Source organism: Macaca thibetana, chromosome 9 (assembly GCF_024542745.1).
Source record: "Macaca thibetana thibetana isolate TM-01 chromosome 9, ASM2454274v1, whole genome shotgun sequence".
Classification (NCBI taxonomy): Eukaryota; Metazoa; Chordata; class Mammalia; order Primates; family Cercopithecidae; genus Macaca; species Macaca thibetana.
This window is the reverse complement of record NC_065586.1, coordinates 98325901-98350901: the sequence shown is the minus strand read 5'-3', so window position 1 is coordinate 98350901 and position 25001 is coordinate 98325901. Positions and strand designations below refer to the sequence as shown.

Genomic DNA, 25001 nt, shown 5'->3' with positions numbered 1-25001 from the left:
ATCCACAGCTGGAAAGGGCGGAGCCCCGGCAGCGCAGCTGGAAAGGGGCGGGGCCTGACGCGCGCGGCTCGCCGCGGCGGGCTGGGGGCGCCCTGGTCTGCCATAAAGTGAATGGGCGCCGACTGGGGGTGGCAGTACGCGGTGAGGCTCACTCCTTCCTCGAGTCCGAGAGAGCCGGAGCGGAGAGGCGGCCCGGGAGCAGGGGGGCGGCCCCCACTCCGGCCGGGTGCCCGGCCCCTGGCCCCTGCCTGCCCTCTAGATCGCCGCTGCCGCCGCCGCCGCTGCTGGGAGTCTGCCTGCCTGTTGCGGGACGCACTGTGAGTGTTTGACCATTCTAAGGACAGGGGCTCATGGGGCCGAGGAGTTATTGCTGGACCTTGGAATCCCTAAAACGGGACCTGGGGCAGCTGAACTCTGGTGCCTGGGGAACAGGTCGAGAACAGGGAGGGCGGACTGCAGACCTGGGGCCAGGACTTGGGAAAAGGGAAACTCAGGGTAAGAACCAGGGGATAGGGAAGGGGGAAGACTCAGAGGATCCGGAACGAAGCCGGAGACTTGAAGCCAGGATAGGGGCTTTGCGAGGCAGGGAGTAGGGAGTCTGGAAACCATTACCAGAAAGCGCCCTGGAATCCCAGGGCACGGGGCAGGCGGTCAGGGAGTGAAAGGGGTTGCAGAGGCCCTGGCCAGCTGAGGAGCCGGCGGCGGCCCCCAGTGTAGGGGCAGTTGGCGGCGCCCGACGCCCTTCCGCCCAGGCTCAGACTCCAGGGGCTGGGAGCCGGGGTGCGCCTGGTCACACACGCTTTTCTTCCCAGCTGCTCCGCAGTTGGAATAGGAGCCGTGTTGTGAGAGCCCGGCCGCGACTGAGTCAGATGGCCGCTGTGCAGATCAGAGTGACCAGGCGGCGGGTACGGTGGATCTGGCTTGGGGTGTCTGAGCCCAGCTGGGTCCTGACTTGAGGCCGCCTCAGAATCGGACAGAATGTCCGCGGCGCATGGGGCTCGGAGTGGACAGAATGTCCAGGGTAGCGAAGTGGGTCTCTCCGGAGCGGGCGTTGTGTCGGGCAGTGGCGGACAGAATGTCCCTGGCTAGGTGGCATGTCCATCTACCCAGCAGCACCTGCCCAGCTGCTGCGTGTGCGATGGGGTCGGCTGCGGTGGGTCACCTCAAATCCCAGCTCACACTTTGCCAACTTGTTTCAGCTCCTTCGGGCTGCGAAGCTGCGAGCAGGGAGCGAGAGTAAAGACTGCAGCCTGGACTTGGGGTGAGGGGCTGGGACACGTGCCCCCTTCAATTCAGAATAGATCAGAGCATCACTCTGTACTTCCAGAATCCAAATTTGAGGACAGAAGGCCAGTGAGGAGCCTGCTAGTGGGAATCAAGACCAGGAAAGGACCATCCAGGCTAACACGGTGAAACCCTGTTTCTACTTCAAATACAAAAAATTAGCCGGGTGTGGTGGCAGGCGCCTGTAGTCCCAGCTACTCGGGAGGCTGAGGCAGGAGAATGGTGTGAACCCGGGAGGCGGAGCTTGCAGTGAACCGAGATCGCGCCACTGCTCTCCAGCCTGGGCGACAGAGCTAGACTCTATCTCAAAACAAAAACAAAAACAAGCAAAAAAAAAAAAAAAAAAAAAACACAGGAAAGGAAGGAATAGGTGACAAAAGGCAATGAGAAAACAGGAAGGAGCTGGGCACAAACCCCTGGCAGCCTCAGTTGCCTCCTAATTCCAATACAATTAACCAGACACCCCCCAGACTCCTTGCTGGAGTATCAGCCGACCAATGGCTCCTTCCCTACAGTGGGCAGGAGCCCAGGCCAGAAGAGAAAACTACAGCCCCATTAGCAAAGCAAACCCTGTGGTCCTGTTTCCCTTTTGCTTCCTCAGCCCTACCAGTCCCAGCACCACCCTAGTGGCTGAGCAGAGGTGGGAAGGAGGCTCATGGAATCCAGACTCTGGAGTCCAACAGGGGACTATCTCGCCCTCTGAGTCTGGTTGGGAAGGATGTCTTGGCCCTACCTAACAGCCGGGTTTACTTTCCCTGCAGCTGAGATACAGCCCTGACTCTGCTGGGCCCCTACAGTGACCGTCCACCCTGACCCCAATTCTTTTTTTTTTTTTTTTTTTTTTTTTTTTTTTTGAGACGGAGTCTCGCTTTGTCGCTGAGGCTGGAGTGCAGTGGCGCGATCTCTGCTAACTGCAAGCTCCGCCTCCCGGGTTCACGCCATTCTCCTGCCTCAGCCTGCCAAGTAGCTGGGACTACAGGCGCCCGCCACCACGCCCGGCTAATTTTTTGTATTTTTAGTAGAGACGGGGTTTCACCGTGTTAGCCAGGATGGTCTCAATCTGCTGACCTCCTGATCCACCCGCCTCGGCCTCCCAAAGTGCTGGGATTACAGGCGTGAGCCACTGCGCCCGGCCCACCCTGACCCCAATTCTAACCAGAGCTCAATTATGCTGAAGAGGACAGAGCAGGGAGAATGAGTCCATGTAAGTGAGCAAGATAGCCCAGCTGGGGACTGAGTTTTCACAAGGACAAGCGCAAGGCCACTGTATTTAGCAATGAGCAATCTAAACAGCGGTTTCAAGCTTTCTCACCCTTCACCTATGAGTGACATACACTAGGTATTCCCCACACTCCCATGTCCATTTCTCAGTTCTAAAGTTTGCTTATTACTGGCTAGGATTCTCAACGTTTTTTTTTTGTTTTGTTTTGTTTTGTTTTTTTCATTTGCTCTATTTTGAGCAATATAAAGACACACCACAATTATCCCTATCACATTCTGATACACTTTTCAGGGGCTTGTGCTCCCATAAAAATCACTGAAATTATAGGTGAAATGAAGGGCTCTGTGTCAGGAAAGGAATAGGGAAAGCATTACAGATGGCTCCCTGAAGACTTTAGCTCAAAGTTGGCTTTTGTCAAAAAGGCCAAAGAGATGGTATCATAATGAAGATGACTGGAAACAAAAAACAGAACCTTTTCCCAACCTTGCATAAAGCCATGTAGCTGAATGCATGCCTGGTCACTGGCTCTTAGGAAGAATGTCATGGGCCTAGAGTAGGGTCAGAGAATGGTTGGCAGAATGGGGAGCCAGGGGTTGCTGGCGAGAGCAAATGTCAAAGTTTAGTCCTCTGGAAGGTGAGACAATATGGAAATCTACAGCATAATAAAAAGCCTAGATATGCAGAAGAATTGCTTGCTCCCCAAATCTTGAAACTGGAGATGAGGGGGCCTTTTAGAACTGCAGTGATGCAAGCTCAGGATGAATAGAAAAATGTTCTTTGGCACACAGTGGGCAGCATACTTCCAGAGCTCATTTCCAGAGAGATGGTAGAGGCAGGAAGTAGAAATGGAATCCTTCAGGGCTTGGAAAGATCAGCACATGTGAGAGTCACAAATGGCTGCAGGGTAGAGAGAGTGAGGCATGGAAAGAGCAGAACTAGGTGGTTTGAATCTCTTCAAACTGTGTAACCTTGCATCCTGCCTTCTTAGAGGTGTAATGGGGATAGGCACTCCTGCCATGCAGGGCAGTTGTGCAAGTTAAATGAAATCATGTCTGTGAAAGCCCTCTGCAAATGAAGGAGCACCATAGAAATAAGAAGCACTATTATTATGCCCAAACTGCAGAATCTTTGTTTGGAAAAGTGGGGCTGAGCCTTAGAGCAGCCTAACCACCTTCCTGATGCAGCCATAGGAGGGATCTTAATGATAGATGGGCCACGCTATCGCAGGCTTCAGATGCTGGCCACTACCCCGTCCCTGTCCAAGAACTCTGGGGAGCTCCCCAAATGCTTAGCCTGCCTACCAGGCCAAATATCTCTGCCTGCCTTCTGCTCAGAGATGGAACATTGGCCCAGACTCGGGTTCAGGAAGGGAGGGCAAACGCAGCAGGCTAAAGCTGACTTGTGGTGACAGAAGGATGGGGCCAGTGGACACTTTTCTTCTCCATTCACACTAAATGATGCCTCCTAGACTAACATGAAGGATCCATTAGGTCCTGAGCTTTGGGGTGTCTAGGGTGTCCATGGCCACTGCCAGGGACTCATGAAAAGAATGAGAGGGAGGAAAAGGAAAAGATCATCAGTTGGGTAAGAGTTGGGGGAAGACAGAGAGGAGTAACTTTCAAAACTCTCTCTCTCCTTTCCCATTGTCCTGCCCCACGGCCTTTTTGGCATCTTTCAGTTAATAGTTTCTCCTTTCCTATTTCTTCCCTGCCCAACCCATTCTGCTCACCATGGTCAAAAAAAGGCCACAAAGATGCTGTTTTTTGTCACACCCCTGGCTACAAGCCTCCAGTGACCCCCACTCTTTGGTGCATTGCTTCTCATAGGGGGGTGGGGTGGTAGGAGGGCAGTAAGGAGTGGGAGAGGCATGACACACAGTCTAAATAGGGCCCATCTTCCTGGTGGGTGATATCACTTGAAGATTGGGAGGTTTATTTTTATATTAAAATAAGATTTATTTTTATATTAAAATATTTTCTATTCCATGACTAACGTATGGAATAGAATGAAAAATTTGCTTGCATTTTAAACATAAAGCTGGCAAACTCCAAACAATTTCACACTAGTGGCAGCTGTTTCAGGTCATGCCTCTAGTTTTCTAGTAGATTTGTTTTTGACTGGTCTTAGGGGTTTTTTTCTTTATTCAGGGCTGTTGCTCAGTGTGAATCTTAGGGGTTTTGATGAAAAAGCTGGACATACTCTAGCCTAGACTTTGTCAAATCTGAATCATTAACCCTTGTCCCCGATTGGAGGCCCCCCTCGGTTTGACTTGTTTCTCTCTGCAGATCTCCTGTGGCCTACACTGAGACTCTGACTAACCTAGGCCCACCACTGCCCTCCCAGCCTGCCAGCTTATTCCCAACACTGTTGATTATTTAGAATGCCATACCCCTTCTCTGCTTCTTCAACTCCCAATTCAGTCGCGTGCCTATATTCTCTGAGCCCCCAACACTCGGTACCACCTTCCATGGGTTTCCCTCTCTCTGATCAGACCCATGCATTCCATCTTTCCATCCTGTGCTCCGTTTGCCTGCCTACACTGCAGATTCCTACAAGTTAGGGTATGTGCCTTACTGTTCTTGGGATCCCCAGGAAGGAAGCAAGGAAGAGCAGGAAGACTGTAGAATCATTTCTCTGATCCCCGATTTGTCCCTTGATAACTTGAATGCTTCAAATCTTTGCTGCAAATGTGTCTCGATTTGCTCGCATTTGCACACTGCAGTTCAGCAGACCATATAGTCTGGGTGCTCAGCGTCCCAAATGAACATGCGGCCATGTCCACTTAAGGGCCTCACTTCTGTTTCACGTTTATAAGATGAAAACATCATAACTCCAGCTCCTCTCATCTCCTCTCCATTTAGCCCCTGAAAGAGAAAGGTTTTCTCCTATTTGAGTTCCAGGTTATGCCTCCAGCCTCAAGCCTTATTAGTGCAACTGATTGTGGGCTCTCACTATGTCCCTGGTCTACCCCTCTGGCTTCAGGACTTAAGTGGGTCCACATGACAGCTGACTTATTGCCATGGGGTTGTGTCTCTTGGAAACCATGACCTCCCCACTGTGGCCTCCTTGGCCTGAGATCTGCTCTCCACTTTCATATATCCTGGATATTTCATTCTTGTTGCAGTCCATGACTAGGCTTCCTCTAATTCCAGCCTGTACTGCAGAATCAGAGCATATCTGTAGGCCCTCTGTACTCCCTGGGCCTGCCTGACACCAGTGGGACTGGGCCACACATCCCTAGCAGGGTGTGGCAAAAAGGCTAGGGGTGGGGCCAGCAGCCCCCTCCCAGAGCTAGACTCACTATCACTGTTATCTCCTGACTCTCTCTGTCCCTGCCTGGGCATTTTTTACTAGCATCAACTAATCCTGCAGCTTCCAGACCTACTGCTTGTTCTTCCCTATCCACTGAGTGAGGCGAAGTCCCTGGCCTCAGTCCCAACTCCCTAGCTTCCTGACCTCCAGCAGTTTGGGGGAGCTTAATCTTCAGCCAGCCTGTCTCCAGCTCAGACAAGAGCTTGGCGCCCCCAGCCTTTGCCTGACCAGCCCACCCGGACATGAGTCGGCTAGAGGTCTATGCCCCCACCCTTCCATCTCTCTTATTGCCTGCCTGGCTTTACTGTTCTTTCCTTCTCTCTTCAGTTTCACAGTCAGGTCCCTTCTCAGCCATGGCTCCTCTCTCTGCTGTTACTAGCCCATGCAAGAGCCTAAAAAGGCTTCATTCTTTCCTTTACCAGTCCCTCATCCCCAAAGTGGCTCCCAGAGTACTCTGCCCATTTTGCTGTTGCCTTGTTGACTGGGTCGTCTATGCTCAGGACCAAGTGTTCACAGCATGTGCTGCCTATCTCTCAGCAATGCAGTGTACTCACCTTCATTCACTAGGGAAACAGTTCACTGCAGGATAGAGTCTGGGGAGATGACCCACTCGAGGAAGGGCAGACACAGGGATGAGATCTTAGTCACTACCCCACCCTCAGGGCCTAACTCAATGCCCAGCTCATAGAATGTGCTAAATAGCATTTGTTTAATGAGTGAGGGGAAAAAAAACTACTCAGGTAGAGTTTTTATCCCTACTCATATTTACATGTTTATGTTTTTATCTAAACCTTCTAACAATACTGAAGGCAAGTAGGGAAGGGATCATGAACTTCCTTTCGGAGATGAAGAAATATGCCCAGAGAGGTAAAGTTACTTGCCAAGGACACACAGCTAGTAAGTTGTAGAGCCAGGACCGTGAACCTAGATCTGTTGACTCCAAACCTAATTTCTTTGGGCTATACCAGATGACTTTCCCGAGAGGGGCCTGGGCACTTTCTGCCCCTCCTCCCCACCCCATCCTCTAGCTCCAGCGTGCTCATGCCTTCTCCTCACTCAGCAGCATCCAGTGCAGAACACTCCCCTGGCCCCTTGGCCTGCTCCTCCCCCACACAGAGTCCTTAGCTCCTGGGACTGAGAGCTGAGGTTCAGAGGGGCCAGGGAGGCAGTGGGGGGGTGGGGGGAGGGTAATGATGGCTAGCTCCAAAACAGCCCCGGCAGCTGTCCCTGTCACAGAAAGGAGACTGTGTGACGGTACGTGTCTGTCTGCCTGGATGTGGCAGCGCATGTGTGGGAGAGTGTGTGTTTGTGTGCCCCTAGCTCCAAGTCCAAGTGCTTATTATGTCTGAGTGGGGGCCTGTGTGTGTCTGCACATGTGTCCATCTGCCTCTGGGAACACGCAGCCTGAACTCGGCTTTCTGGCCTCGTCTTTTCCTCGCCCATATCCCTTCTTACCCTGCCTCCCTCTGCTGAAATAGAGTGAAAGCAAGATGCAGGTATGGAATGCCGGGGACAGGGTAATTTGGAAAACTGCAAGTCTGGAGCCAAAGCTGACTGGAAGGCTAGGTGGCAAGGGTGGGACTGCTTTTCCCACAGGTAAACCCCTCTCTGGGTCATGGCCTCTGGAAAAGTCAGGGGGATGATTTGCATTTCAAGGGCATCTTGGGTATGAAGTAAGGGGAGACTTCAGAGCACCCCTTTTTCCAGCTCCTAGTTCTAACCCTTCCTCCCTCATCTTCCCAGTCAAGGCTACCATAGTTCTTTCTCAGGGACATCTCCCTTCCATCAGAGCATTGTTGGCCAAAGTTTTCCAGCTCCAAACCCCCTGACCTGACCTGGAAGGGGAAGTAAGCTGAGCGCACCTCCAGTTCTGGCCTGACTTTTCTCCTGTCCTGGGTTCCCTCCAGCCCTGTCTCTTCACATCCAGTAAAAGGTCCAAGATCTAGACCCCTCTGCCTGTAGAAAGAGCAGGGACTCTTTCTCAACCTCCTGCCTTGACCTCGGTTCCACTTCCAACCTGGCTTGAGAGGTGGGGTGGGGAGTGGGGGCACATCTGTGAACTCTGAGCTGGTTGAAGGGGGCGTTACCATGTGCAAATACAGGCTGCTGCCCATCTGCACCTCCCTGAGAAAGGCTCCTAATAAATCCAGAGCAGCCAAGTGACACACATCTCAATTTAGACTAATCCACTACATTAATGCCACCCCGTGTAGCCTGCATTAAGCCCCTGTTAATGGGGAAGGGGTGACAGAGGCAGAGAGGCCCCTCTCACTCAGCTCTCTACCCCTTCCCTCTGTCCCTAGCCTCCTCTGTTCTCCTCCAACCAAAAGGCACCCAGAGTCTTGAGCCCCAGTATTGCCCATTTCCCTTCCTCCCAGCAGAGGGGTCCTGGGAGAGCAGGCAGAAAAGGGGACTCTGCGGGGGAAACTTGGAGAGGGACCCAGGGAGGCTCCTGGGCAATGTGAAGCTAGGTTTTGGGATAGGAAGTTATGAGTAGGAAGGTGGTCTTATGAAGCTCCTGCCTACAGCCTGGAGCAGGCTTGGTAGAGGCCATCCATGGGTGGAGCAATCACTGGTGGGATACAGTGTATATCAGTGCAGGCAGGAGACCAGGCCCGACCCAAGCACCCAAGCACGAGTGGTTTTCACACTTGTGTTTGATCTTGTTACCTTCTTTCAAATGAAACCTCTTCAGAAATAATAAACAAAACAGGCTGGGCGAGGTGGCTCACGCCTAATTCCAGCACTTTGGGAGGCCAAGGCAGGTGGATCACCTGAGATCAGGAGTTCGAGACCAGTCTGGCCAACATGGTGAAACCCCATCTCTACTAAAAATACAAAAATTAGCCAGGAGTGGTGGCATGTGCCTGTAGTCCCAGCTACTCGGGAGGCTGAGGCAGGAGAATAGCTTGAACCCTGGAGGTTGGAGTGAGCCGAGATTATGCCACTGCACTCCAGCCTGGGTGACAAAGCGAGACTCCATTTCAAAAAAAAAGAAAAAAAAGAAAGAATTCATAAATGAAACAGACCAAAGCAGAGCTGCCCTAGCTGAAGCAGAGCCAAGCAAGGCCAGGTTAGAACTGTAGCTGAGTCCCTGAGGGAACCTCGAGGGAAGGCCCCAAAGAGCACAGTGTGAGAAAACAAGCGTTCTGAGTTGACTGAATCAGAAAAATAAAATAATAATAAAAGAAAAATAAAAAGCAAACAAAGAAAAAGCATTAGGAGTCTCACAGACCTAGTTCAGATCTCAATCCCACTGCTTACAAGCTCTGTGAGCCTCATCAAGTTCCTTCAAGTCTCAGTTTCCTCAGCAGAAAAAGGATGATCATACTTGACGTATTCTTGTGAGGGGAGACAGAATGAGGTAAAGGCTCACAGTAAGTACACATAAATGATAGCAGCCATTATTCTTTTTTTTTTTTTTTTTTTTTGAGACGGAGTCTCACTCTGTCGCCCAGGCTGGAGTGCTGTGGCACGATCTCAGCTCACTGCAAGCTCCGCCTCCCGGGTTCACGCCATTCTCCTGCCTCAGCTTCCTGAGTAGCTGGGACTACAGGCGCCCGCCACCTCGCCCGGCTAGTTTTTTGTATTTTTAGTAGAGACGGGGTTTCACCGTGTTAGCCAGGATGGTCTCGATCTCCTGACCTCGTGATCCGCCCGCTTCGGCCTCCCAAAGTGCTGGGATTACAGGCTTGAGCCACCACGCCCGGCCAGCAGCCATTATTCTTAAGGGAGAAATATCAGGTCTGGTTCAAAATACAATCTGTCCCAAGGAGAATGGATAACAGACATCTGGTCTGTCTCAGGCATGATTAGCTGAGGACCATGTATGAGTATAGGGGGATACTGAGCATTCAGGTGAGAAGGATTTTAAGTTTTTGCAGATGTAGTATAGGGTATGTAGTGTGCTATAGTGTAGATTTCTTTGTTGTTGTTTTTTGAGACAGCGTCTTGTTCTGTCACCCAGGCTGAAGTGCAGTAGCGCCATTTCGGTTCACTGCAACCTCCACCTCCCAGGTTCAAGCGATTCTCCTGCCTCAGCCTCCTGAGTAGCTGAGATTACAAGTGCGTGCCACCCTGCCCAGCAAATTTGTATTTTTAGTAGGCACGGGGTTTCGCCATGCTGGCCAGGCTGGTCTCGAACTCCTGACTTCAGGTGATCCACCCGCCTTGGCCTCCCAAAGTGCTGGGATTACAGGTGTGAGCCACCGTGCCCGGCCTGTAGTCTACATTTTTATTAATTCAATAAATATTGAACCCCAGCTGTATACCTGGCACAGTTCTAGTTCCCAGCAGTAAACAAAACAAAGTCTAGTTTATATATCTATGCAGAGAACCTGTCAGCATGCACCTCTGTGCCCTTAGGCTGCTATTTCCCCATTCTATCCTAAGGAGCCCCACGCAGCCCCAGCTTTATGGCTGGGGCTGAGAAAAGTGGCAGGGAATTTACGGGGAAACGCTGCTGGGACCCAGCTAAGCCGGAGATTTTACCCCCGTTACCCTGGTCTCTGTCTTCTCTCGCCTCCAGAGATCTCCCTCCATGGAGTTCAGCCTGCTCAGCGAGGCAGAGGCCCGGAGCCCTGCCCTGTCGCTGTCAGACGCGGGCACTCCGCACCCCCAGCTCCCAGAGCACGGCTGCAAGGGCCAGGAGCACAGCGGTAAGCGCGCCCCCTTCCGGGAGTGCAGGAGATAACAGCTTCATCCCCAGTGCGGGTGGGACCCCGGCTGCGCAGCTCAGGTGGGAGCCAGCGGGTGGCTTAGGAGGTCCCGGACCCGAGAATCCGCGCAGGCTTGGGCGCCCTGTGACCTGCCCCCACCCTGGCCCCCCAGACTCAGAGAAGGCCTCGGCTTCGCTGCCCGGCGGCTCCCCAGAGGACGGCTCGCTGAAGAAGAAGCAGCGGCGGCAGCGCACGCATTTCACCAGCCAGCAGCTGCAGGAGCTGGAGGCGACCTTCCAGAGGAACCGCTACCCCGACATGAGCACGCGCGAGGAGATCGCCGTGTGGACCAACCTCACCGAGGCCCGCGTGCGGGTATGCTCTCCAGACCCGCGACTCGCACCCGCGCGGGCCCTCCGCACTCAGCCTGCGACCCGGCGGCCAGCGGTTCCACCCCACCTTCCCCTCCCCCGGACCCCGGACCCTGGCTCCGGGCTGCAGCCCCATGCGGCCTCTTGCCCGCCAAGCTCCAGCCTTTGCTCCCACTGCTCCCTAGTACCCGGACCGCGCGCTTCTTCGGCCCTGACACCGTCTCTCTTTCCCCTATCCACCCCTACTCGACCTCATCCTACTGTCCCCCCAGACTCTGGCGCCGATGACTCGGTCCTGCCGCCCGCGCCTTCTGTTCTCCGACCCCGGACTCCGTGCACTCCTTCCCTCCTACCCCGTCTCCAGCCACCTCATCTCGTTTATTGACCGCAGGGCCCCGGCTGGTAGCCTCGTCGGGGTGGCCCGCCCTCCAGCCGCTGAGACTTGGCCCCGAGCCCTGACCGCCTTTCTCCCGTGCCCGCAGGTGTGGTTCAAGAACCGGCGCGCCAAATGGCGGAAGCGCGAGCGCAGCCAACAGGCCGAGCTGTGCAAGGGCAGCTTCGCGGCGCCGCTCGGGGGGCTTGTGCCGCCCTACGAGGAGGTGTACCCCGGCTACTCGTACGGCAACTGGCCGCCCAAGGCGCTTGCCCCGCCGCTCGCCGCCAAGACCTTCCCATTCGCCTTCAACTCGGTCAACGTGGGGCCTCTGGCTTCGCAGCCCGTCTTCTCGCCACCCAGCTCCATCGCCGCCTCCATGGTGCCCTCCGCCGCGGCTGCCCCTGGCACCGTGCCAGGGCCTGGGGCCCTGCAGGGCCTGGGCGGGGGCCCCCCCGGGCTGGCTCCGGCCGCCGTGTCCTCCGGGGCCGTGTCCTGCCCTTACGCCTCGGCCGCCGCCGCCGCCGCGGCTGCCGCCTCCTCCCCCTACGTCTATCGGGACCCGTGTAACTCGAGCCTGGCTAGCCTGCGGCTCAAAGCCAAACAGCACGCTTCCTTCAGCTACCCCGCCGTGCACGGGCCGCCCCCGGCAGCCAACCTCAGTCCTTGCCAGTACGCCGTGGAAAGGCCCGTATGAGCGGCCCCGCCTGTAGATCATCCCCGAGGGCGGGGGCGACGATTCACAGCCTCCTCGGACTGGGGTCGTTTTGACTGGCTTGCTCCCGCCCCAGGGTCTAAAAGGGGTGTTTGGTCAGCTGGGGGGCGCCGGCTTAGGAGAGGGCCTTCCCCTCCCAGCCCTGAGGGGTGGACTGGGCCCTATACACAGACCGCGCCCCTGGGACTAAAGCCAGGAACAGGGACCAGCTTCCCGGGGGCCAACTCACCCTTGGCCCATCCCGCCTTCTCCAGGCTTCCCCTCCCTCGTTTTCAAAGATAAATGAAATAAACGTGCGCGGACTGTCGAAGGCGTGATGATTCAGAGTTGCGGTTGAGTCTTCTTCCCTTCATCCTCCCCCACTGTCTACAGGCGAGCTGGAGGTACAGGAACGAAGTGAGGGTCCAGGCTTCCAGGGATTCAGTCCCACTCACCACCTGCCCCCACTCCAGGTCGGGGCAGCCCGGGATTCTTGAAGCAAAGAGGTGCGTGAGTGCGGGGGACGTGGGAAACCAGCTACCGGGCTGGCATCGGCCACAGCCGGTGCTGCGGCGCCACCTCGTGGTCTCAGGGAGGCTAGCTGGTAGATCTGGTCTCCAATGCTTGTAGGTGTCAGCTCTGCTATTCAGGGAGCCTATGGCTTTAGATAAAGTTACTCCGCCTTTCTGAGCCTGTTTCTCACTGTTCCTATGAGGGGCTTGGTCCTCTAACAGCAATAAAATTCTGGTCTGTAACAACATTTATTAAGTGCCTACCAGGCCTAGGATTCTTTCAGTGTCTGTGTGTGTGCCTCTCACCCTTCCACACACCCTCAGGCGTCCCACCTGCCGATCATCCCCTTGGTAGCAGCGCTCTTTCCCCCCAAATCCCCAAACTCTCAAAATTTTGTTGAAATATTTAATTAAAAAAAATAGAGCAAGAAGAAGAAAGATTTCTGGATAGAAATTAAACAACTCAGCTCTTGGGACCCTCCTCCGTCCCACCCCCATCCCAGGGCCTTCTTGGCCTTCACATTAAAAACAGAAACATCAAAGTAACAGACCACACCCCCATCCCAGGGTCACCCTTCTTGTCTCAAAAATTCCAGCCACCGTGGGGCACGCGTCCTCTGGGGAAACCATGCAGGTAAGACAACCTAATCATTCTCCCAAAACTAAGCCCAGCCTCTTGGTGCCCTGGAGAAGAGAGAGACTGGAGCTTCACTGTTCTCTCCAACCCTTCACTGGCTCTTGGTCTTGGCTTTGACCTTGGGCTTGATGTAGGTCTGGCGGAAGAAGTGGGCAAAGAGGATGAAATAGGTCATATACAAGATGAGGGACCAGAATAAGTGTTCCATCGTGGTGTGGCATCCCTGTTCCTGCCTCCAGATGTACGCAAGGATGCTGACGATGGCTCCTACAAACATCTGCAGGATCTGCAGGCTGGTGATGAGCATGGGCAGCATCTTGGGGGGCTTCACGTTGGCAGCCTTCAGAGTGTAGTAGGTGTACATGAAGGCATGCACACCGAAGTTCATGGTGACGAACCAGCCTCCTGCAGGCACTTGGTTCTTGTATCCAAAGCTTGTGTACACCAGCACTGTGCTGTGGTGGTACCAGTGAATAAAGATGAGTGGCCGCTTACGCAGGATGATGAAGGCTGTGTCTCCTGGGAGACGGAGAATCATAGTTGGCACACCACCCAGTGCTGGGACCACCCTCTGTGCTGGGTGTAGGGACACAGGAGAAATTCTCAGGGGAGGGAAGGGGGTCTTTGTGGCAGAGAATCTATAGAGGAGCTTGGGTGAGAGGTATTATTGGGACCTAGGGGTAGGAAAGGGACTCTCAAGGGTATGGGTGAAAGGAGGGCCCTGTGGAGGGATGCAGTTCACAAGGCACCAGAGAGACAAAGCCTTGCCACTCACCGAGTTCTATGACCTTGCTGAGAAGAAAGACCCAGGACCAGAATTTGACTGTAGAATTACCAACGAAGTTGACAAAGCACATGGTTTGCTTTAGGCCCCCGGTAAGTATCACAGTTCCCATAAAGCCCCACATCCTCACTGCCCCCAGGATACTGAAATGGGACAAAGGAAGATGGTATAAGTGTCATCCCCAGGCACCAATCCACCCTTCCCTCGGCTTGGCCAGGTTACTGTGTTCCAAGCTCTACCACCTCCCCACCTGTCCACGGGGCTGGGTCAAAGCTCCTGAGAGCCTGAGGCCAATCTGGTAGATCCAACCAATAGTCTAGAGGAGATGAGGGCTGGAGAAAGATCAGGGAATGCAAGGGGATGGGACTGAAAGATGAGTTAAAGAATGGGGTTCTTGGGAGGGGTTAGGAGCCTAGGAGGAGATGTGTGGAGGGATAGGGGAAGACTGAAGGAGTTTGGGGGAGAAAATATGGGGAAGTTATTGGAGGGTCCTGAGAGAGGGTGTTAGGAGGTGAGAGCATTAGAGACTGGAGAAATGTTTTACAAGTACAGACTATGAAGGCAAGAGGGAAAAAGCAGAGACCACCAGGTAGGGGTCTAAAAACGAAGGAAAACAGGATAATATAATAGAAGAGGGTGAAGGCTGGGAGGGGAACTAAAGCTGAGAATGAGATGGGGAGAGTGTTACAGGGCAACTTGGGGACAGGATGGAGGTTGATGCAATTGGGAAAGCTTTAAGGCATAGAATGGAGGTCTAACGTCTAGAGAAGAGGCAAGGAGTGGGATGGGGTCTTACCTGAAGATTGCAAGGCAGAAGGACCAGAGGATAAGGGGCCCCTGCAGGTTGAAGCCCTTGCGTTCCTTCATGTAGTTCTGCCCCACAGGGATGAGAAGCAGGTAGATCAGGGCTATGGGGAATGAGGTTGCCCTGGCAAGCAGAAGGCAGAGGGGATGGGCTCATGGGTGGGTGCTGATTAGAGAAATGCCCACTTATCTGTCCAGGTGAGTGCTCTGGGTTGGAGTCCCAGTTCTGCCACTTACTAGCTGTGTGACATTGGAAAAAACAACTTAACTCTCTGAGCCTTGGCTTCCTAATTTGTAAAGGGGGAATACTACATCTCTCCTGGGAGTACTAATGTATACAAAGTACCTAGCACAGGGCAGGGGCTATGTCCAAGGTTTCTGTGATTATTGCTCTCTCAGTGGGGTTAGAGGTGGGTGACAGCTGTCTGGCCCACGCCGAGAAGCAGTCCAGGGCTGTGGTGTAAAAAGAGTGTGGCAATAGCTTCTCCCTGGTTGGGGCGCCTAGAAGCAGCCCAGGGCTGTGGTGTAATAAGAATGTGGCAATAGCTTCTCCCTGGTTGGGGCATGGCAAATTGGTTGGAGCATAAAGTCAGACCCCAAAACCTCTGGGGAGCTTTAGGGCAAAGCCAGAGAGCTCTTCCAGGGGAAAGCTTGGAAGAGCTCTCTGACTTTGCCTCCTTCTCCGCAGCAGGAACGGTGGAGCACCTGGGGAACGATGGGATAATTGTAAAGGGTAGGCTGTCCCCGGGCCCTGCACTGTGCACACACGCTTACACACACAGCCATAGGGGACGTGGAAGTCATCTAGTAAGGCTTCAGATCAACCTCACGCCTCCAAGACCAGTTCTCACTACACGCTGTCTTTGGCTTCTGTATGTTTCCACGTTCTCCCTCATCCTCTTATTTCTGCTTGCTTGCTTTCAGCTCTAATGTCTTTGAGGTGCCACATACTACCTGCACCTCGGACAAAGGTAGTGTGAAATCAGTACGAGGGAGTCCCGTAACTCTGTTCTGTAAGAAAATCATTGCGGGCATTCAATGCCACCCCCTTGCACCCTGGCCCCAGGGCCCTAGCATGGCCTTTCCCTCTTCCCAAGTCTCACCAATACTCCTCGAAAAAGGGCCTCATGTCCTTGAACAGCTCGAAGTTACAGGGCTGGAACAGCTGATTTACTTGATGTGAGACATTCATGGCTGTGACCATCTAGTTTTGCAGACGTCGAGGTCCAAAGCTTGGAGGCGCTGGGCGAAAGGCTGGGGGCTCCAAGGATGGAGTGAACCTCAGGGCGAGACGGAACAGAGCCGGGACAGAAGGAACCCCTGGGCAAAGCGAGGAGGGCGTCGGACCTAGGCACGTGCGCGGCGGCGCAGCCAGCTCTCCGGCGCGCAGCCACCGCGATATATAACCCGGACTTGCAAAGCTGCCGGCCCGGACGGCGCGCGGCCCCCTCCCTGCGCCGCGCCGCTATCCAATCTCGACCAAGATACGCCTCTGCTCCGCCCCTGGGGCACAGTCCGCATTCTGATTGGTCATCCTCATGGGCCCGCCTGCCAGGCGTTTCGCACGCCCCGCCCCAAGTCCCGTCGTAGGCCATCGCCCGCTCACTTCCCCAGCCTTTTCTCCCTTAACACGTCCCCCCAATCCTGTGCGGCCTTGTGTGTGTACCCGGACAGGCCAGTCTTACCTTGGCACTGTCAACCGTGGCCTTTGCCTCGGTTTGCTTTAATCTTAACCTGCTTAGCAGTGAGGAGAGAGGGAAGGTGTCCTTAGGCTTTGATGCTCTCACCCAGAAATGGAGGCTCCCTGAGATCCTGGGAAACCCAGGCCTGTGATGAGGAAATACTAACCTGGGCAACGCAGAGCTTCTCCTGTAGTCCCTTCCACCTCCTAGCTTCGAGTCTGCGGTTGTGAGTGGGTGGAAGGAGATGAATTTTAATAAATTTTATTGTTGAGGTTGTTGATGTTGATGTTTGGGTTGTGGAGGCTGCTGTGGTTTCTTTATAGTTTCCTGAATTCCTGAACTGCTCCAGACTGACAGTAATAACCATGGAGAGAGGAAATGGGGTCACCCTCTGGGCTTCTGGAATTATTGTCTTCAGGTTTCCTGGAGGCCTCTTAGGGTTTAGGGAGGGGGAGAGCCACTGTATCTCCCCAAGGCCTGCTGCTTTCTTTCCCTAACCAAATCTACTTCTTTTTCGCCTGTGTAACCAGCCCCAAAGAAATAAATGTTCTAAAACTTTTACAGTTTTACTTGACTGTCCCGTATTTCTTTCCTAGGTTTTGTGAAAGCGAAGGAGAAATACAAGGCTTGAGGACAGTTTCAGATAAGGTGGAGATTTGCAAAAAGTTCTAAGAAACATAGATACAAAGTAATTGAAATCAAAATGTGGGTATAAATGGCTACGTGCAGTAAAGCTCTAGAGCCAGAGGATCCAGGTAGGAACCCCAGCTCTACTTCCTGAACCTGAGCCACTGTCTATGGGAGGGTGTAATGAAAGTCCTATCAGTGCCATCTAAGTGACTCAAAAGTGCATCCCTTTGTCTCTGTACCTCATCACCTCTCACCTGATCACGCTACCTGGTTGCACTGCCTCCTTCTCTGAATACTGCTCCTGCTCTTCACTGCATTGCAATCAGAAAAGAGTTCCTGTACCTGGCTGATTACCAGATCCCTGAGCCTCAGCTGCAGAGATTCTGGTCCTATACATTGTCTCAGACTGTACTTGGAAAACCACCATTTTCTCTTTGCTCATCCAAAAAACAGTTCTGCTTTCCTGCTTAAAAACCTTCAGTGGTTCAGCCGGGCGCAGTGGCTTACACCTGTAATTCCAGCACTTTGGGAGACCGAGGCGGGCAGATCACGAGGTCAGGAGATCGAGACCATCCTAGCTAACACGGTGAAACTCCGTCTCTACTAAAAAATACAAAAAATTAGCTGGGTGTGGTGGCGGGAGCCTGTAATCCCAGCTACTCGGGAGGCTGAGGTAGGAGAATGGCGTGAACCCAGGAGGCGGAGTTTGCAGTGAGCTGAGATAGCCACCGTACTCGAGACTCTGTCTCAAAAAAAAAGAAAAAAAAAAAAAGAGAGAGAAAACCTTCCGTTGTTCCTGATGGCCCCATATATAGCCTGACATCTAATCAGAAGGTGATCAACACATGTCTGATGGATGAATGAGTAAATTAAAAAATGAATATTACAAGAATAATGCCATCTAGGTGTTAGAAGACCCAAGTTCAAGTCCCAGCACCCCCATTAATGAGCCATGTGATTTTAGGCAAGTTACCTACCTAACATTCTACTTCAGAAAAAAAATGCATATAGTCATACTTGCCTGCTTATCTCACAAGGCTGTGATTAGTATGCAAGCCAGATAATGTAGGTGAAATGATACTATGGACTAGACACTTGGAAATGGCAAGGTGAATCATTACGGGAGGTTTACAAATGCATATGGAGAATATATACTCAGTCCTGGATTTCTCTATAAAGATATTTTACGCCGGGCGCGGTGGCTCACGCCTGTAATCCCAGCACTTTGGGAGGCCGAGGCGGGCGGATCACAAGGTCAAGAGATCGAGACCACGGTGAAACCCCGTCTCTACTAAAAATACAAAAAATTAGCCGGGCGCGGTTGTGGGCGCCTGTAGTCCCAGCTACTCGGGAGGCTGAGGCAGGAGAATGGCGTGAACCCGGGAGGCGGAGCTTGCAGTGAGCCGAGATCGCGCCACTGCACTCCAGCCTGGGCGACAGAGCGAGACTCCGTCTCAAAAAAAAAAAAAAAAAAAAAAAGATATTTTACATTGTCTTTCCCTGTGAGGTTTAATGATGAGGCTTGGAGGAGGTGTATGCGGAAAAGGGAAAGAACAATCGGGCTGGGCACGGTGGCTCACGCCTGTAATCCCAGTACTGTGGGAGGCTGAGGTGGGTGGATTGCTTGAGCCCGGGAGTCTGAGACCAGCCTGGGCAACATGGTGAAAACCCATCTCTACAAAAAGTACAAAAATTAGCTGGGCACGGTAGCGCCCACCTGTGGTCCCAGCTACTCAGGGGCTGAGGAGGGAGGATCACTTGAGCCAGGGAGGTCAAGGCTCCAGTGAGCTGTGATCATGCCACTGAGCTGTGATCACACCACTGCACTCCAGCCTGGGTGAGAGTGAGACTCTGTCTCAAAAAAAAAAGGCCAGGCGCAGTGGCTCACGCCTGTAATCCCAGCACTTTGGGAGGCTGAGCGGGCAGATCACCTGAGGTCAGGAGTTCAAGACCAGCCTGGCCCACATGGTGAAACCCCATCTCTACTAAAAATACAAAAATTAGCCAGGTGTAGTGGCGGATGCCTGTAATTGCAGTTACTCGGGAGGCTGAGGCAAGGAGAATTGGTTGAATCTGGCAGGCGTGGGTTGCGCTGAATGGAGATTGCATCACTTCATTCCAGCCTGGGCAACAGAGCGAGACTCCGTCTCAAAAAAAAAAGAAAAAAGAAGAAGAAAAATCTTCAGAAATTATATTCTAGAGGAAATGTTCCTTGACCCTTGGACTTGGTCTGGTACCCTTATTTTATACAAACTGTTCTCAGAGCATGGTATTTCTTTTCTTCAATAAGAGTTTATAATCAGTTAGTTTTGTGATTTCTTGATCAATGCCTGTTTTTCCTACTAGTCCTTGAGCTCCATGAATGCAGGGACTATGTCTATTTTTTTTTAATTTTTTATTTTGAGACAAAGTCTTGCTCTGTTGCCCAGGCTGGAATGCAGTGGCCTGATCTTGGCTTACCACAACCTCTGCCTCCTGGGTTCAAGCGATTCTCATACCTCAGTCTCCTGAGTAGCTGGGACTACAGGTGTGTGCCACCACACCTTGCTAATTTTTGTGTTTTCAGTAGAGACAGGGTTTCGCCATGTTGGCCAGGCTAGTCTTGAACCCCTGACCTCAAGTGATCTGCCCACTTCGGCCTCCCAAAGTGCTGAGATTACAGGCGTGAACCACTGCATCCAGCCGAAATATGTCTGTTTTTTTCATCATTCTCCTAACCCTGAGCATAACCCAGGTAATATTTGTTGTGCAAGTGATTGAATGGAGGAAATCCTTGGCATATCAACCTGAGTGACATTCTTTTTTCTCCAGGATAAATACTTCAAGTCTATCTTTTGTGCTGTCATTGGTTTTTTTGTTTGTTTGTTTGTTTTTGTGCCCTCCCCACCCCCGCCAGTAGCCCTCCTGAAAGCCTCAGCCTAGAGGAAGATGTGGTAAGCATGGGGTGGTGTGAGCAGATGAATAACTGAGCAGGCTTTGGAAGTTTATAGAACACCAATCACTTGTATTACCTGGTGCCAAGTAGCTGCCTGCTGTATCTATGAGTTCTCAGCCCAGCTTCTCTCCCTATTTCCAACTGCCTGTTGGGCAGCTCTACTAGCATGTTCTGCTAGCATCCTTAGAAATACACACCCCAAACAGAATTTGTTATCTACCTCCAAAATAGACTGTTTTTACCAGTGACCATTTATATAATTTCTCAGGCTGGAAATTGTGAGGTCATATTACATTCTTCTATAAGACACAAGGTCCTGTCATTTCTTCTGGAGGTGGCATGGTCATCAGAATGCCTCTATTCAGATTTTATCTCTGCCACTTACTACCTAGGTAACCTTGGTGAAGACATCATCAAACATCTCATGGCCTCAGCTTTCTCATCTGTAGAATGGAGATAACTACCTCAGAAGGATGTTTATGAGGATCAAATGAAATAATATATGTTAAAGAGCATTGGCGGGACATAGTGGCTTATGCCTGTAATCCTAGCACTTTGGGAAGCCAAGGCAGGAGGATCACTTGAGGCCAGGAGTTCAAGACCAGTCTGGGCAACAGAGTGAGACTCTGTCTCAATTAAAATAAATAAATAAATAAAGAGCATTATAAAATGTAAAGTGTTGAGTAAGCATCAGTAATTATTTACAAAAAAAAGTGACTTTGTACAAATTTCACCTTCTTTTTTTTTTTTGAGATGGAATCTCACTCCCGTTGTGCAGGCTGGAGTGCAGTGGCACAATCTCAGCTCACTGCAATCTCCACCTCCCGGCTTCAAGCAATTCTCCTTCCTCAGCCTCCAGAGTAGCTGGGATTACAGGCGTGCAACACCACACCTAGCTAATTTTTGTATTTTTAGTAGAGACAGGGTTTCGCCATGTTGGCCAGGCTGGTCTCGAACTCCCGACCTCAGGTGATCCACATGCCTTGGCCTCCCAAAGTGCTGGGATTATAGGCATGAGCCACCACGCCTGGCCTGAAATGTTGTTTTAAGTAGGTCAGATAAAGGGTTAATGTGCATACTACATAAAAAGCTTATTCATAGTCTTATCTTCAACCCTTGGTAAATGGCTAAGGATACAAACAAGCTCATTTCATAGACTCCAGTGTCTCCAAATCTGCCTCTCATTTGCTGCCGGAAAGCCTTTCTAAAACACATGAACTCATGTCATTCCTCATTAAGAACAAAAATAATCCTCAGGACAAAGATCCGATTCCTTAGTTTAACCCTGACCATTCGTTTCCAGCTAAAATCCCACCATCCCTCAGCCCAGCATTCCACATTGTAGCCATAATGGACAACTCTACATACTTACCCCTTTACCTCTCTACGCATCTTTCCCTCTTCCCATACATCATTTTCTCACCTGGACAAATCTTAACTCTAGCTCTAGCTCTAAAGTCACTTGCCCTGCAAAAGCCTAATATATTTGAGTCAGGCCCTTCTTTCTTTGTCTTTCATTCAAAAACCTTTGCCCAAACTGCCTGCCAGTATTGTGCTTCTACCTGTGAAGTACAGTCAGTCATATATTTTCTATACTATTCTGGTTCCCTCACCCTATCCCAAATGGTCATTTTCACTAGGTCACTCATCCTTGAGGGTAGCACATGGTGGACACTCAAAGTATGTCTGTCGCTTTGAATTGGGTAGGCACCTAAGAGGAAATACAAACAATAAACATTTTTTTAAAAGACTCAATTTTCTTAGTAATTAAGGAAATGCAAATTAAAGACTGTGTGTATAGTGTGGTTCCAATTAATAGCCAAGCAGAAATTAAATACCTAATGCCAGCCACAGCTTTGGGAAACAGGTGCAATCACACCTGGCTAGTGGCCAAGTAAATTGATATAATCCTTGTAGAAACACACTTAAGCAACACTTAGCAAGAGCCGCTGGCATGCTTTGACCCAGTGTCTCACCTAGGAATTCAACTCAGTGAAATAATCCAAAAGAAAAAAAACTGTATGTATTAAAATATATATATTTTTTACATTCCACTGAACATTTAATAAGTTACAGTTAGCTACAACTTTTTTAAAGGGACAAATTATAATGCAAGTTATTTATTCAAATGCTGACCATTAAAACACCATCTGAATCATGTCAAATAATATTCATTTACTTTTGTGAAATGTGTTAATGAGAACTTAAGAATTTCTATAGAAGGCTGAGCATTTTCAACATCCCCAGCCTACATGAGAAAAGACTGTATTCTCTTACTGGTGATTCAAGAAATACAATACAAAAGGAGCTTCAACTCCTATGTGGAGACAAGGCTGGCATCCACAATAGATGGGCTCCAGAAAACAATCATGCAGTGTTCCTGTTTTGGTCTGAGAACCAAGACACAAAATCTGATCTAGGGTGAAACTACATATAAGACGTGGAAAGGACTGGACCAAGGGGCTCACTGTATCTGGGGGACCAAAGAGAAAGTAGTGTGCAGATATTGCTTTGACCTTAAAATAAATGTTAAATGAGACAAAGAAGAAGCCAGGAGCCTTCTTACAACCATTCCAGGTCAGCAGCTCCCAAGATATTTACTTCAAGGTGGTTGGTAGGAAATATAAATGTTCACTGGCTCTGACTCAACAATTAAACCATCATAACAGATGCAATGTTGAGGAGAGGCAGCTGTCAAACCAGCTATAAACTCAAGTGAGGATCAGCTTGAAAGATGCCTATTATCAGTGTCTGGGAAGATTAAAAGAAAAAAAAAAAGGCCATGTGAGGTGGCTCATGCCTGTAATCCTAGCACTTTGGGAGGCTGAGGCAGGTGGATCACCTGAGGTCAGGAGTTCGAGACCAACTTGGGCAATGTGGTCAAACCCCATCTCTACTAAAAATACAAAAATCAGCCGGGTGTGGTGGCACATGCCTGTAATCCCAGCTACTCTGGAGGCTGTGGCAAGAGAATCACTTGAACCCAGGAGGTGGAGGCTGCAGTGAGCCGAGATCCCAACAGAGCAAGACTCTGTCTCAAAAAAAAGATAACATGAGACTTTTTTTTTTTTTTTTGTCTTAGAGACAGGTCTTGCTTTGTTGCCTAGGCTGGAGTGCAGTGGTGCAATCATGGCTCACCACAACTTTGACCTCCTGGGCTCAAGCAATCCACCCACTCGAATAATTAGGATGACAGGCATATGCCACCACATCAGCTTTTTTTTTGTTTGAGACAGGTTCTTGCTATGTTGCAAGGTTGGTCTTGAACTCCTGGCTCAAATAATCCTCCCGCCTTGGCCTCCCAAAGTGCTAGGGTTATAGGCATGAGCCACTTCACCCAGCTGAGACTGTTAATCATATATAAAGAGTACTTGACTAGCCACAGAAAATATTAATAAGTGTGGTTTTCTTCCCCTTGAAAACCAACTTGTTTAAAAAATTGAATGTTCCCAATGCAAAAAAATGATAAATGTTCCAGATGATGGATGTTAATTGCCCCAATCTGATTAGTATACATTATATGTATCAAAACATCACTATTTGCCCCCATGAACATCTACAATTTTACTTGTCAATTAAAAAAAGATTAAATACTTTTTAAAAAAAGTAATGATTTGTAGAGCAGGTTTCTGATTATTGTAGACTGGATTGTAAACCTTTTGTAAATGCTTGCATTTAGTGGTATTTGTGATTTGATTTGCAGTGAACGGTCAATCATAAGTAATACATATATAGACTATTATTCCTTTATTGTAAGTAGCTTGTTGCAAAATAAATATGTTAGCTATTAATGAAATCATTTCAAAAAGGAAAAAAAAATTAGCTTTACAAAGTAATACCAACTGATTAAATTTCAATCTACTTTAATTCCCCATCAATGGCCCAATAGCCTGGAACATTCAAAGCAGTTTCTTTGACTACCAAATTAGTTCACCATTATTAAAATGTATATTTTAGGCCAGGTGAGGTGGCTCACACCTGTATTCCCAACACTTTGGGAGGCCGAGGTGGGTGGATCACTTGAGGCCAGGAGTTCAAGACCAGCCTGGCCAACATGGTGAAACCTCATCTCTACTAAGAATACAAAAATCAGCTGAATGTGGTGGCCCGCTCCTGCGGTCCCAGCTACTAAGGAGGCTGAGGCAGGAGAATCGCTTGAACCTGGGAGGCAGATGTTGTAGTGAGCCAAGATAGCACCATTACATTCCAGCCTGGGGAACAGAGTAACACTCCATCTGAAAAAAAAGAAACAAAACAAACTATATATATATGAAAGTCATATTTTAAGTCACATGTTAAGTCAGTGGGACTTAAAATAATAGAAAGCTGGAAGGCTAGGTGCGGTGGCTCTTGCCTGTAATCCCAGCACTTTGGGAGGCCGAAGCAGGTGGATCACTTGAGGTCAGGAGTTTGAGACCAGCTTGGCCAACATGTTGAGACCCTGTCTCTACTAAAAATACAAAAATTAGCCGGGCGTGGTGGTGCGTGCCTGTAGTCCTAGCTACTCGGGAGGCTGAGGTAGGAGAATCGCTTGAACCCGGGAGGCAGAGGTTGCAGTGAGTGGAGGTCGAGCCACTGCACTCCAGCCTGGGTGACAGAGTGAGGCTCTGTCTCAAAAAAAAAAAAAAAAAAAAAAAAAAAAAAAAGACAGCTAGAAACAACTCACCGATGAATGATTAAATTATTGAATTTAGCATCACAACAAACATTGAACTAACATCACAGAACAGCTTGCATCTATCAGAATATGGAGAAACATGAAACTATGTTTATAAAATAATGTGAAAGAAAAATATTCAAAACCGTACCTATCCTATTACCTCAATTATCTAAAAGCAATAATGTTCCTAAAGACTGAAGTTGAAAAGAAGCACTAAAATGTGAAATCAGTTGATCGTGTGGGTGAGATTACGGGCCTAAACTTAGAAGTATTTTAAATTTTCTTTCATGTTGTTTTAAAACTGATACACATTTTGGAATGCTTTGCTTCCAAGAAATAATGCTTTTTAATGGCATAAGAAATGTGCAGAATATTATGTTAAGTTTCAAAATGTAGGATATCAGACCATATGTATAGTATGGTCTCAAATTTGTTGACTAAAA

At 50.3% G+C, this 25001-nt stretch overlaps 2 protein-coding genes across 2 annotated transcripts; one reads left to right on the top strand and one right to left on the bottom strand.

Annotated features, from left to right (window-relative positions):
* Positions 1-58: 58 nt before the first annotated feature.
* Positions 59-12242, top strand: PITX3 (paired like homeodomain 3). The gene is made up of 4 exons (XM_050804205.1): positions 59-317; positions 10347-10476; positions 10649-10851; positions 11330-12242. Exons 2-4 carry the CDS (start codon positions 10359-10361, stop codon positions 11915-11917), a joined length of 909 nt encoding a protein of 302 aa, XP_050660162.1. The 5' UTR covers positions 59-317; positions 10347-10358; the 3' UTR covers positions 11918-12242.
* Positions 12243-12818: 576 nt separating this feature from the next.
* ELOVL3 (ELOVL fatty acid elongase 3) lies at positions 12819-16128 on the bottom strand. The gene is made up of 4 exons (XM_050804200.1): positions 15755-16128; positions 14644-14775; positions 13839-13990; positions 12819-13582 (listed from the first exon to the last, which is right to left on the bottom strand). The coding sequence occupies exons 1-4, from the start codon at positions 15853-15855 to the stop codon at positions 13155-13157; spliced, it is 813 nt and encodes a 270-aa protein (XP_050660157.1). The 5' UTR covers positions 15856-16128; the 3' UTR covers positions 12819-13154.
* Between the last annotated feature and the right edge of the window lie 8873 nt (positions 16129-25001).

Excerpts from the sequence above, each read along its gene's own strand:
- PITX3 (XM_050804205.1), top strand. The coding sequence starts at position 10,359 with ATGGAGTTCAGCCTGCTCAGCGAGGCAGAGGCCCGGAGCCCTGCCCTG. Across the intron at positions 10,477-10,648 it reads CAAGGGCCAGGAGCACAGCG|ACTCAGAGAAGGCCTCGGCT; the intron begins GTAAGCGCGCCC and ends CTGGCCCCCCAG. Across the intron at positions 10,852-11,329 it reads TCACCGAGGCCCGCGTGCGG|GTGTGGTTCAAGAACCGGCG; the intron begins GTATGCTCTCCA and ends CCGTGCCCGCAG.
- ELOVL3 (XM_050804200.1), bottom strand. The coding sequence starts at position 15,855 with ATGGTCACAGCCATGAATGTCTCACATCAAGTAAATCAGCTGTTCCAG. Across the intron at positions 13,991-14,643 it reads TTCTGCCTTGCAATCTTCAG|TATCCTGGGGGCAGTGAGGA; the intron begins GTAAGACCCCAT and ends GTCCCATTTCAG. Across the intron at positions 13,583-13,838 it reads CAGCAAGGTCATAGAACTCG|GAGACACAGCCTTCATCATC; the intron begins GTGAGTGGCAAG and ends TCCGTCTCCCAG.